This window comes from Piliocolobus tephrosceles, chromosome 20 (genome assembly GCF_002776525.5).
Source record: "Piliocolobus tephrosceles isolate RC106 chromosome 20, ASM277652v3, whole genome shotgun sequence".
NCBI lineage: Eukaryota > Metazoa > Chordata > Mammalia > Primates > Cercopithecidae > Piliocolobus > Piliocolobus tephrosceles.
In genome coordinates this window covers 15,624,572-15,638,053 of record NC_045453.1, presented here as the reverse complement: position 1 = coordinate 15,638,053, position 13,482 = coordinate 15,624,572, and the positions used below count along the sequence as shown (strand labels likewise).

Sequence of the window (13,482 nt, the reverse complement as noted above, 5' to 3'; positions counted from 1 at the left end):
GGTGGACAGCAGCAAGAGGAAGGGGAACCTAAGAGATGATTGGTGTCTGCACTGTGGTCGAGGGGGATAGTCCAAAGTACATTTTGGTACAAAAAGTGGGACAAGGGAGGAAGGCTAGGGATGGGGAATGGGAGAAAGGTAAGACCGAAATAGGAAACTAACTTTGCAACTGAGAGGATGGGGGCAGGTGGAGGAGTGAGGGATAAAAGGGGAAGAGTGGGTTCAGGATGAAAACCATAGAGAATCTAGGGGTTCAGGTGCTTGATTTCAAGAGGCCCCAGTTGATGGAGACATCCTAGTGACTTCAAGGACTCAGTGGGTCTGGGAGACTCCTTCCATGTCATTTCTGTGAGTTGTCATTCTCTCCTGGTGTCCATTTCCTACCTCCTGGCATGCCAGGACAACTATGGTGCCTCACCAATGAGGGCCCCACTCCCAGCTGGCCCCGTTGGGGCAGGGATTGGAGTCCTTTCCAGATGTGGGAAGGCAGTTTCGAGAGATTCAGTGTAGGGCAGTGGTCAAGAACACAGGCTCGGCCGGGCACAGTGGTTCACGCCTGTAATCCCAGCACTTTGGGAGGCTGAAGTGGGCAGATTGTCTGAGGTCAGGAGTTCTAGACCAACCTGGCCAACATGGTGAAACACTATCTCTACTAAAAATGCAAACTTAGCTGGGTGTGGTGGCATATGCCTGTAATCCCAGTTACTTGGGAGGCTGAGGCAGGAGAATTGTTTGAACCCTGGAGGCGGAAGTTGCAGTGAGCCAAGATCATGCCACTGTACTCCAGTCTGGGCAACAGAGTGAGACTCCTTCTCAATAAATAAATAATAAATAATTTTTAAAAAGAGCACAGGCTCTGGACCCATGCTACAGTGCTGTGGAATCTAGTAACCTGTCCGGTCCCTTCTTGGGAAAAGCAGGGAACATCCAGTGGACAGGAGCTGGCATGACCTCCAGGTTATTGTGGTCTATCCTGATAGGTTGAGGCTCAGGCAATTTGTCTGGGGGAAAAAAAAAAAAAGTGGTTCTCAAACTTGAGTGGGTGTCAGCATCCCCTGGGGGACTTGCTAGGACCCAGATGGCTGACCCCACTCAGAGTTTCTGGTCTAGTCAGTCTAGGTTGGGGTCCAAGGATTTGCTTTTTGAGGGGTTCCCCATGATGCTGATGTACCTGGTTCAGCACCACACTTGGAGAACCACTGGCAAAGAGAGATGTTCCTTGTTGTCAACCACTGGCAAAGAGAGATGTTCCATGGATTCCTGGTGCCTTCTAGGCCCACTGCCTCTGGAGACAGTGAGACTGGGACCTGCCTTACCCTGCCGAATTCTAGGGTCAGTAACCTCACTGTTGTAGTCAAAGATCTGCATGAGGGCTCAGAAATGCTGCTGCTGCCACGGAGGATCATGGTAGCTAATTCTTAACATGTCAGGTACTATTCTAAGCATGTAACATATAGACACATTTAATTCACGTAACAAGCCTAGGAAGCATGTACAACATTTGCCATCATCACCTCCATTTTTCAGGTGGAGAAACTGAGGCTCATAGAGGTTAAGTGTGTTGCCCAAGGCCACACAGCTGAGAGCTGACAGAGCTGGGATTTGATCTGGCAGTTTGAGTCCACAGTCCTTGCCCTCATCCTGCATTGTTCCACTGATCATGCGGGAGAAGGGAGGCGAGAAATGACCCTCGTAATGTTGGACAAATTCTCTGGCCTCTCTTTGCCCTCATTCTTACCTCAAAAAAGGAAATAGCTTTTCCAATCTTAGAAGAAAAAAAATACCTTTACATTAAAAAAATAAGCTGTCAGGATTAATTGGATAACAGCTGTCAAATTGTTGTAGCTCCTTAGAGGATGGTAAAAGAGGAGGAATAATTATTGTGCTATTTTCTATGCAGACCCTAGTACATTTGGGGGAGTCAATAAGTGTCTAATGATATTCTTGGGAATTAGCAGTGATGGAAAGGAAATGGCTCAGGCTAGAGGAGCTTGTTGGAGTTGGGCAGAGGGAGAGTCTTCATGTTTAATGGCTAGTGGCCAAGACCTCCTGCCCCTGAGAGAGGTAGGCAGGGCGTGGCCCAGGGTAGGAGGTAGGTTAACAAGTTAGCACCCCTGTGGTAACACCATTCATTGATTTGCCCAAGTTTATGGGCCCCTGCCCTACCAGGGCTGGGGAATTAGAGACCAGCTAGTCCAGTGTTTCTCAAAGTGTGGCCCACAGATCGGTTCCATCAGCATCACTTAGAAACTTGTTAGAAGTGCAGATTCTTGAACTCCACCCCAAATCTACTGGGTATGGAACCCAGCACAGTTTAACAAGCTTACCGGGTAATTCTGATGCACACTGTGATTTGGGAACCACTGTTTCAGAGGGAAATGATACTGATCTTGGAGTCAGATACGCCTCAATTTGAATGCTGGCACTACCACCCTTTGGCTATGTGACTCTGGGCAAGTCAAGGCACCTCTCTAAATATCAAATTCCTTATATATAAACTGAAGGGTGAGAGGTTAGAGAGGTGGTCTATCAGGCACTTGCATTCTGTCTGCAATTTGTTCTAGCCCCTCCACAAGGGAGAAACTGTCTTGTTCCTTGGCTTTGAAACTGGCTATTTCATCTGCATGGAACATTCTTTCTATTCCATGTTCCCCTGTCTGACACCTACATAACTTAGACCTCAGCCTACGGTTTATTTGCTCCAGAAAGTTGTAGGTGTTTTCTTTTTATACTTCTTCCCCCAAATCAAGTCTGGGTTCTTGCCTTGTCATAGAACTTTCCACATTCCTGTAATGGCTCTTTAGAAGTCTGTAATCTCTAAGAGGATAAAAACTCTTCCATGCTGACTGCTGTTCCCCTAGTTCAGACACATAGTAGGTACATAAATAATACTTGTGGTTAGAACAAATTTTATTAACTTGATGAAATGCTTGATTCTGGTGGATTTCATAAGGAAACTGGTGGAGGGATTAGCCTTCTTGCATGGAACCACCTTGGGGAAACTGAGGCATAAAGGTACCAATAGAGTTACGGATGCAGTGGCAGAGAGAAGCCAGGGGAGAAAGCCAGCTCCAGTGGTTGAGGATTTGAGAGGCGGGTGCTGTGGAATTGGGGGCAATCTTTAGCAGACCTCCATGAGGCTCAGGGGTCCACCTGGTATCATCAGCATTAGATGGTGTGATACACTCACCTTCAATGCTTGCAGCATGGGCTGCCAGTGAAGAGAAAAATAATGTGATGGCATCTGGGCAGCACACACAGTAAGAAGTCACTCCTACTATCCCCAGGGCAGGCGTTTTGCTAAGCTCAGAGTAACTCTTAGCTTCTGTTTATTACTTATTTATATATTTATCTTGGACAGGGTTATGGACCTCTTTGAGAAATAGATGGATGCTCTCCCCAGGAAGAAAAAAAGAGCACAAAGACACAAATATTCCCCACTTTCGACCTTGCCACTCACTGGGTATATGAGGAGGTTGCTTTCAGACCCAGTCGTGGTACGGGAGATAAAAGCCTCAGGTGAGGGAAAGGGTAGACTTAAATACTTGATGTCTCTCCAAGCCCTGAGATTTTTAAGCTTGGCTATAATAGCGATGACCCAATTTAGTAATGTGAAGGCAAGACAGCACCATTTTAACAGGATTAGTCATCTCTTCTTTTTGCTGTCTTTTCTCCCTCTTTCCATTTGTGTCTTTTCCCATTGCAAATATACGAGGTAATAATCCAGTATTTTCTATGGAGCATGGCAAACATGCTATATATAAGGCACAGTTGAACACTCTGTGAGTGTAATTGGAGCATAAATGTAACTAATCAAAATATTATCATGCCAACGGATGTGTGAAGAGTTTGGAGATTTTAAAATGTATATATTTTAGTTCCATGTCATTTCCATTTAGAGCTGCAGAAGCAAAGGACTCAGCCCAATGAATGTTAAGAACAATTTGGGGTCTGACAGTGTTCCCAGCAGCCCTGTTGTTCTCTTTACTCTTAATATGGCAGCAGCTTGACAACTGGACTTAATTTTTGTTCATTTTTTCAGTTCTTTACCCCTCTTCCTGCCTGAACCAGCTCCCCAGGGCAAGGCCAGCTAATCCAGGGAGTTTATGATCACTCCTTGTCATCAGCCACAATGTGCCCGCTTGTGTGGCGTGCCGCCTAGCAGTTCAATGAGAATTAGAACTTCCTAGGTTTGAATCCTGGCTCTGCCACCAGCTGTGTAGCCTTGAAAAAGTCACTTAAGCTCTCTGTTTCTCAGTTTGCCCATCCGTGAAAGAAGAATGATAGTAGTGACTACCTCATAGGGTTTGTGTTAGAATTAAACAAATGAATCCAAGTAAATTATGATAGTATGTGTTGGCTGTTATTATTGGTAAGAGTAGGAGTGACTGAGAAGATAAATAAATTCTCAAGAGAACACAAAAAGTACTGGGTTCCTTTGGGAACAAGACCCAAGGAGAAAGATCTCTCCTTCCCACCCCTTCTTCAGAGGGAGTCTAGGTAGAAAATCCAAGTCAGCCTGGGCTCCTAACTTACCATTAACTAGTCAGGTAAAGTCACTGTAAAGTCTTGGAAACAGATTTCTATAGCTGGAAGGAACTTCAAAACCTCTACCTGTGTATATACCTGTTTTGCAGGTGAAGAAACATACAGAATTCTTGCTTACAGGGCAGTGTGTGGTTAAAATGGGTGCATAGGAAGAGGTGAGGAGTCTGAAGGGAGAGTGGTATTATCTGACCTTCAGTTTCATCTGGACTTTGCCAAATGAATTGTCTATTTCCAACGTCAAAGAGCAAATCGGACAAGATTTTATGTTTTACAGTTTATGTTGCTGAGTTGTCATTCTGTTGTGTTTTGGGTTCCATTGTTTTTCCTACAATAACATTTACTTTTGCTCCTGGGAGATTGAATTGAATGTTGGGGAAGGCAAGTTATTAAGTGATAAAGAGATGCAGGTCCCAGTATGTCCTGCAGCGTTGTCTCTGGGTCTGTTTTCATGACATGATCATTGGAAGGACCAAAAGAAGTACCTTGAGTAAAAAGTCTTTATTTTCACTTTTGCTTTTGTTTGGGAGGTCAGGAGGGGTGCAAGCTTATGTAGGGGTTGCGTGTAGTTTAGGTGGTATTCTGCTTTGTCTCCATGATCTTTTGCCTCTTCTCTCCCCCTGCTCAGTACCCCTTCCCTCGCCTGAATTTCACGTCTCCGGCTTCTCTATCTGCCTCTTTCCCTTGTTCCCCTTCCTCCCTTCTTCCCTTCCATCCATCCTCTTCCCCCTTTTCCCTCCTATCTTCATCTTATTTTTCATTACTCTTTTGTTTTCTCCTTCTTTTCTTACTTCTTCCCCTTCTCTATTCCTTCTTTCTCTTGTGTCTCTCCCTCTTCCTCTCTGCCTTTCTCCTTGTCTCAGAAAGTGTAGAAGAATGCAGGTGGATTGGGAATTGGTCTTTGAGGAAAAGACCCAAGTGCACACAAACTCCTGCCTGACTCTGCTGGCATTAGGGTATCCAGCACAGGTTAGCAGAGCCTCTCCACCAGTGTCTTCAAATCTAATCACTGGGGGTTAATACCATATTTAAACTACATTACCCACAGCTACATGGATTATTAGATAATTGTTTCTTCAAAAATTGCCTTAACAAATTTGCATATGAAATGCTGAAACCCCAACTTACTGGTGTGAATGAATGATTTCAGAAATGCTGATTGCTTGTTCATGCAAACTGACAAAATGTTCACAATATTCAATTCCTTTGAAGTTTCAGGATGTATTTTATTTTGTTTTAAATAGATATTATATATCCATTAAGCTCTAAATTAACGCCACCTCCCCATTTCAGGTATATTAGAAAAGCAGCCGATTTCTTTTTTTTGACACTCGATAATTAGATTGCTCTCATAGATAATGTGTTGAATGATATGTTTATTGGTATGGCTATTGGTTTATTGTTATGTTTGTGATTGGTTTGATGGTTACTAGTTTTCATGGTAATACTGTTAGCACTATCTGCTTCTTTTGCACCTACATTTTCTTACTTAAAAGTGCATTGTGCCTTTTGATGTCTTTGTGCTGCTTTCACTTTTATTATGACTAGACAGCTAAATTTCATCATTATGGACTTTTAAATTAGATCCTGTTTAAAATACCTATAATGGGAGTAGGTACTCTGAAGTATAGGAACAACAATTCAGAAGTGGCTGTTTCCTGGACATTAGTGAAAGCCATGTAGGGAAAGTGATATTTAAGTAGTTTAATGAAGGACCATGGCTGAGCTGGGTGGCGTGGATTTCAGGAGGGGTATCACCTGGGCAAAAGCCCAGAGGCAGGGGCATGTGTAGGATGTTTGGAGTGTGTATTAGTTTCCTGTTGCTGCTGTAACAAATCACCACAAATTTAGTGGCCAAAACCCCACACATTTTAATCTGGACATCAGAAGTCCCAAGTGGGTCACACTGGGGTAAATTCAAGGTATCGGGGCTACATTCTTTTCTGGAGGCTCTAGGGGAGAGTTTGTTTCTCACCTTTTATAGTTTTTGCTGGGCACCTGCATTTTTTGGTTCATGGCTCCTTCTTTCCTCTCAAAGCAAGCAGCATAGCCTCCTCAGCTCTTCAACTCTCATTCTGACTCTCCTGGCCCCCTTGTCTGCTTACAAGGACACTTGTGATTACATTGTGCTCAGCTGCAAAATCCAGAATAATCTCCCCATCTCAAGGGTATCTAGTTAATAACCTTAATTCCATCCATCTGAACCTTAATTCTCTTGCCATGAAAGGTAACATATTTACAGGTTTCAAATATTCGGATGTGGACATCTTTGGGAGGCCCTTATTCTGTCTACCATAAAGTGGCCGAGGATTGTGTGTCGGGGGGGAAGGTGAGGGAGATAGTCTTCATATACGAGGCAGGAAGGGTGGGAGTCAGGATGTGCAAGGCTCCAAATATCCCCATGAAAGACCTTGAACTTTATAGGAAATGGGGAATTTCTCATAAAGGAGGACCTCAATGGAAGTTGAGGACATGTCACGGTTGGTTTTGTGTCTCAGAAAGATGGTGCTGACTACTGTTTTTTTGGAGGGTGAGAGAATCAAGGACTAGACTGCTTAGGAAGTTGTTACAAAAGTTCACAAAATAAACAAAAGTTCCTGACGGAATTACCATAGACCTGAATTAAGCAAGTGCCAAGGGAGTGGAAAGGAAGAAGATGGTCAGAGAAATGAGAGGAGGGAGGCATCCCTGGACCTTGATGCCTTATCAGTTGTGGGAGGTGGGAATGGGGCAGCAGATTTTACTCTGCTTCTCAATGGATTTCTTAATATTTTCTTCTTCAGTCTATTAAGGTCTCCCTGCTACACTGAAACAAAACTTTAGGGATATGGGGAAGATAGAAAAGAAGCTATTTTTGAGGACCTGCAATGCAGCGATACTTATCTAGATACTTTATAAATAGTAGTTGTATTAATCCTCGTGTCCCCAATGTGAGATGTGTTTTATAGCCATTTTATAGAAGATGATACTTGAGAGTCAAAGAGTTAAGTGATTTGTTTAAGATCATCAGAGAGAAGAGATGTATATTGGGTTCCAGTTTATCCCCGGGGCCCCTTGTTAGAAGCATCCTACATTGTCCTTGCTCACCAGGGCTTGGGGCTCAACAAGCAGTTGTTGAACTGTATGTCAAAGCTGAGGCTGGGAATGCCCAACATGTGTGCACATGCTTCCCCTAAGTCATGTGACATGTAGAATGCCTAGGGCCTCCATGCTTCCTGAAGGCAACATATGTTCTTTTCCCTCTTAAATGGCTATCTGGGAAACCACTTCTGAGGCTGTACAGCTCGGGCAAGGAAGGGCAGAGTTGTCTGTGGCAGAAACTGAAATCGGAATCAGAAACTCTGAGTCTAAATCTTCATTGTGTTGGTTGACCTTGGCCAAGTTACTTGTTTCCCGCTGGAGTTTATAAAATGAGTAGGTTGGGTTAAGCTCCTGTGACTCACCTGAATTAATTTGTTATGCTTTGATAAGTAATCCACAACTTCTAGACCAGTGCTATCCAACAGAAATTTCTGTGACAATGGATGTATTCTCCATCAGCACTGTCCAATATGGTATCCACCAGTCGTGTGTGTCTGCTGGGCACTTAAAATGTGGCTAGTATCCCTAAGGATGATGATTCTTTTCTACTTAATTTTAATTATTTTAAATAGGCATATGGTGTTATTAGCTACTGGTTAGGAGAGTGCATTTCTAGACCCTGTAGTCTCTGCTTTCTAAGAAGCAATAATTGATTTGAGTATTTACCACTTTCTGGCTACGTGGCTTTAGGAAAATGACTTCACCTCTCTGTTCCTTCATATTCCTTGCTTTAAAACAGAGATAGCATGGCACCACCTCATTAGGGTGTTAAACAATGCTTAGATCAATGCCTGGCGCATAATAATTTCTCAGTAAACGTTAGGTTTTATAAACTGCATTGGGCTCACTGTTACCTGCTTTTGGCTATCTGTTATAAAATTAGCATTTATTAAGTATCATTTTTACTTAATATTCACAGAAAACAAACAACTTTGGTCTGTAGGTTTCATTATCCCATTTTATAGATGGGGACATTGAGACCCAGGGAATTTTAGTGACTTGCTCAAAGTTACACAACTAAGAAACGACAGAAGCGGGAGTGAAACCCAGTTTCCTTGACTGAAGATCCAGGACTCGTTTTGTGCCACCGCAGCTGCTTGGCTTTTGGTAACATTTGAGGCCCCACCAGCATCCATTCCCTTCAAGTGGGTGCTGGCACTGGGAGCTGGCGGGGCCACCTGTCTGCAGGGACCGCGCTGAGCTCTTGGTGCCCAAGGCCCTCAGCTGCCAGTCGCCCGAGCACACTCATGTAATCTTAATGAACAATGTGCAAAGCCATTAAAAACTCAATTAGGACTTTCTTTTTACTGCCGACGTGAGGAAATGCAATCCTGAGGTGCTCATGTGTAAACACAATAGCCGCCATCTGCTATGGAAAAGCGTTTTGCCTCCAAAAAGGGGATCTGTGTTGCAGACACATCAATAACGAGGCGCTTATCAAGGCATTATTATGCACGAAGGGGAAAAATGCAAAATTTATGGCCAGCCAGAGAGTACTTCCTGGTTTAATTCCACAATTTTCAGTGCTATGTATAATAACTATGAGGAAACTAATGCTGTTTTATGTTCCTTATCACGTTAGTAGACTTTTTTTTTTTAAGGGAGAAGGGAAAAGAATGTATTTACAGTCTTTCTCTTTCTTGTTTCTGACTGATCTTGGCGTAATGACCAGCTCAGTTTTGATCTCTGGGAAACTGACAGCCTTGGGATGATATTAATTATGCCAACCTGTTGATCAAAGTGGGACCCAGAGAGTTGATGATATACAAGGGTTTTCACTCCTGAACAGTCTCTAGTGGAGGTGTCGAGCTCAACTGGCAGATACGGCTCCCTTCCTTTCTGGAGGGTGTGATCAGACCTGTATAAGGTGGGCTACATGTGCAAGGGGCTAGAGATGGCCACTGGATCCCACCCCCAAGACCTTACACTAGCATTGCTGGATGTTTCTGTGCCTTTGCCTGGGCTGTTCTATTTCAAATGCTTCCCAAGTTACCCCCCGGGCTTGCTGCTCTTCATGATATCCTTACATAGACTGTCTTGCACCTTTGCTTAGTAGCTACTGTTCCACATCCTATTGCCTTGAGTAAAGGGACTTGTAGCTGAATGATAGTTTATTCCCTCTTTACTTAAAATCCAAGATGAGTGCTCCTAATAGGTGAGTAGCCTTCTGTGTGGTTGTGCTCATTCAGGGAACCTGGTTTCTTTTATGGTGCTCTGCCCTCCCCTAGGCTCCTGAGATCCAGGACATTCAGCTGGTAGATGGGAAAATAGAATGGGCCAATGATTCTCATCACTTTATGTATTTGCAAATCACCTAGGGATCTTGATAAAATGCAGATCCAGACTCATTAGGCCTGGGGGTGGATGTCAGATTCTTGTTTCTCACAAGCTCCCAGGTGACACTGGGATGGCTGGTCCAAGGACTATTCTTTGAGAGGCGAGATCATTTAGTATGGAGGTGTGGGGGTGAGAGGGAGGCAGCTTTTACCGACCAGGCCTGGAAAGTGGCAAACGTCATACTCATGCCCCATTATCTAGAACTCAGTTGCACGTCCCCACCAAATGCTAAAGGGAGGCTGGAAGACATAATCTAGCTGTGTGCCCAGAACAATGTTACAGGGTTGTACATGAAGCTACATGGAACAGGGCAATTTCTACCTCCTCAGTGAGCCTGCCCTGCTGCTGAAGCTAGGATGGAAAGAAGTGGGAACATGAGCTGGTGAAAGGAAAACCTTCCCAAGTCTCTCTACAGTGGATTGTAAGGAGCCAAGGGTACATGTGCCTGTGGTGTGAATTGGCAGGAGGACAGCAGCTGAAATGTGCATGTGGGTATCATGGGATTCAGAAAGGAGAGAGACACTTTGCTTCTCAGGCTGCTTCCTCTGCTGGGAGATGTGCTACTCCTCAGTGGCAGAGACAGTCACAAACCCTTTGTGGGGCTTGTGAGTTGCTACTTACCTGTTCAAGGAAACCCTCTGGAACCCTGTGGCATGTAGGCCAGCAGACAGATATGGGCATGGATGCAGGCTCTGTCTCTAAGCCTCAATTTCTGCCCCTGTAATTGCTCCTTTTTAGCTGCCCCATTGCGATTTTATGATAATTCGGTAACTTCCCTGACATACAGACACATCTCTCCATTTACCTTGTGTTACTGCAAGGCCATAAAACTAGGAAGCTTTATTCCCTTAGAAACACTGGCAAAGACACCCACACCTTTGTTCCACTTCCAGTGGCTCCTTCCCCAGGTGGTGCTACATATTCTGAAATCATGACGTTTGCGGCCATATGGATGGAACTAGAGACAATAATCTTAAGTGAAGTAACTCCAAAACAGAAAATCAATACGGCATGTTCTCACTTATAAATGGTAGCTAAATAATGCGTACACATGGATGCAGAGTGTGACATGATATACATTGGAGGCTTGGAAGGGTTGGAGGGTGGGAGGGGGGTGAGAAATGAGAAGTTACTTAATGGATACAATATACATTATTTGGATGCTAGTCACACTAAAAGGCCAGACTTCACCACTATGCAACATATCCATGTAACATAGCTGAACTTGTATCCCTATATTTACACAAACATTTTTCTCATTGGTAGGATGGCAAAAACCTGTTAGCCACTGGCTCATGTTTCTCTGTGCTTTTCACCTGGCTACTTTGTGGTACAAGCCCACCCAGCTATCCTAAGTGGTCATCCCAGTAAGACAGCTGTGGCCCTAGGGATCTGGGCAGAGTTGGAGGGCGAGTCCATGGCCATCCCCCTGCTCTGCATGGTGGTTCAGGGGGAACATGCAGAAAGTCTAATTTGGCCTCAAGTCCAAGTTGCTTTGTGAATGATGATGTGGAGGTTTTGAACTCCTCTCTCTCTGTTTGTCTCTTTCTCTTTCTCTCTCTCATGTCTGTTTTTAAATTCACTCAGAACCTGAAGGAGACAGGATTTGATTGGTACCCGTAGAATCCCAAGAAGTTACGGGTTTCCCAGCACTTATTAACTGGGAGCTGTTAGTCTTTTTGGTATTAGAGTGAAAGAATCAGGTGACTTTTAGCTATTGAAGTAGGTCACCTTGGCTGAGGATAAGTGATCTTAAAGTTTGTTTCTGAATTAAGATTTTAGTGTTTTTCTAGGTGGAAACATTCCTTCTGGAATCACCTGAGTTTATCTGCTATGTTTCATGATGCAGTTTATTTCATAGAATCGTAAGACTCTAAGACACAGAGCTCAGCCCTCCCAGTTGCTTGTGAAATTTCCTTAACTATCTCTTTAATTTGTCCAGGCTCTGTTTTGCCACCTGCATTGATGGGGGCTCACTTTATCTCTGGCCAGTCCTTTCTATTTTGCCCAACTTCACTTGTTAGAAAGTTCTTTTTACACTGAACTGAAACGTGCCCCCTCATGGTTTCTTTCATGAGTGTGCCCTCTCAGGCAGCTTTATCAGTAAGCTATTGTCACAATAAGCTGCATGACACACTGAGAAGAAACTCAGTGGCAAACAACAATAAGTGTTTATTCTAGCTCTCACGGAACTGTGCATTGATTGTAGATTGGCTGATCTAGGTTGGGCTTTTGGGCCGTGTGTCTGTGATTCCAGCTGCAGGGGTGGCATGGCTTGGTTCTTTACTATCGGTTCAAGTCAGGTATCTTCCATGTGTGTATTCTTCATCCCAAGCTGAAAGCGGCAGTAGCTACTGGGGGCACATTCTTCTCATGAAATGTAGCAGTAGTGCAAGACGGTAAGCCCAGCAGGGTAAGCACATTTTAACCTTTGCTTGAGTCATTCTGTTAGCATCCTATTGACCAAAGCAAGTCATATGGTGGAGCCCAAAGTCAAGGGATGGGGACATACCCTCTGTTTCTGCTGGAAGGAACTGCAAAGCCAATGGCAAGGGACATGGATCCAGGGAGGGATAAAGAATTGGAAACAACCATTTAATTTGCCAAAGCAACTCAAAAGAGGCTCACTTCATCTATACAAGGCAACATTTTGAATGCTTGGAGGTGTTTTCTGCCAACAGTAATAGTAGTTATGTTTTCTGCAAATAGCAATAGTAGCACCTTGTAGAAATACTTCATACATGTTACCATCTCTTAATTCTTAAAACCTCCTTATTGAATAGATTTTTTATTCCCAAATACAGAAGAGGATACTCAGGCTCAGAGAGATGTGGCTTTCACAGGGTCACCCAGACCCTCCTAGACTGACTTGATCTCTGGCCCCTCCTCTGGCCACCATGTTTATGGGTATGACTGGTTTTCAGAAGTATTTTCTTACTTTCTCTTTGTCTCTACTTCCCACCTGCTTTGTGGGTCTCCAGGATCTTTCATGATGGTGAACAGCTCTGGGAGAGCCTCTGGCCAGAAGGCCCACCTTCTCCTGCCGACCCTGAAGGAGAATGATACCCACTGCATCGACTTCCATTACTACTTCTCCAGCCGTGACAGGTCCAGCCCAGGGGCCTTGAACGTCTACGTGAAGGTGAATGGTGGCCCCCAAGGGAACCCCGTCTGGAATGTGTCCGGGGTCGTCACTGAGGGCTGGGTGAAGGCAGAACTCGCCATCAGCACTTTCTGGCCGCATTTCTATCAGGTATGGCATTTACCATGGTTTTATGTTTGAAAATTAGTGAGAAATCTATACACTTCTTGCTCTCCATACAGGTGCTAGGTCTAGAAAGGACTTCATTTATTTGCTCGTGTTTACTGGGCTTCTCCTCCTAGCCAAGCTCTGCAGAGGTGACCCAGTACAGCCCCTGCCCCACTTGAGTTCATTGTTTGTAGGAAAAGACTGATATGTAAATAAAATGACAATATACCAGGATGCGTGTGGCTCCTGACGATGCTGGAGGAACATAG

The 13,482-nt window shown here is 44.2% G+C and overlaps 1 protein-coding gene across 2 annotated transcripts in view; it reads left to right on the top strand.

The window, feature by feature from the left end:
- Nucleotides 1-13,482, top strand: part of PTPRT (protein tyrosine phosphatase receptor type T) — a 1,114,757-nt gene that overhangs the window by 387,659 nt on the left and 713,616 nt on the right. For both annotated transcript variants that reach the window (XM_023227953.2, XM_023227952.2), the window contains exon 3: nucleotides 12,945-13,216. In XM_023227953.2, the coding sequence (XP_023083721.1) occupies nucleotides 12,945-13,216 (272 nt within the window). The remainder of the gene's footprint in view (nucleotides 1-12,944; nucleotides 13,217-13,482) is intronic.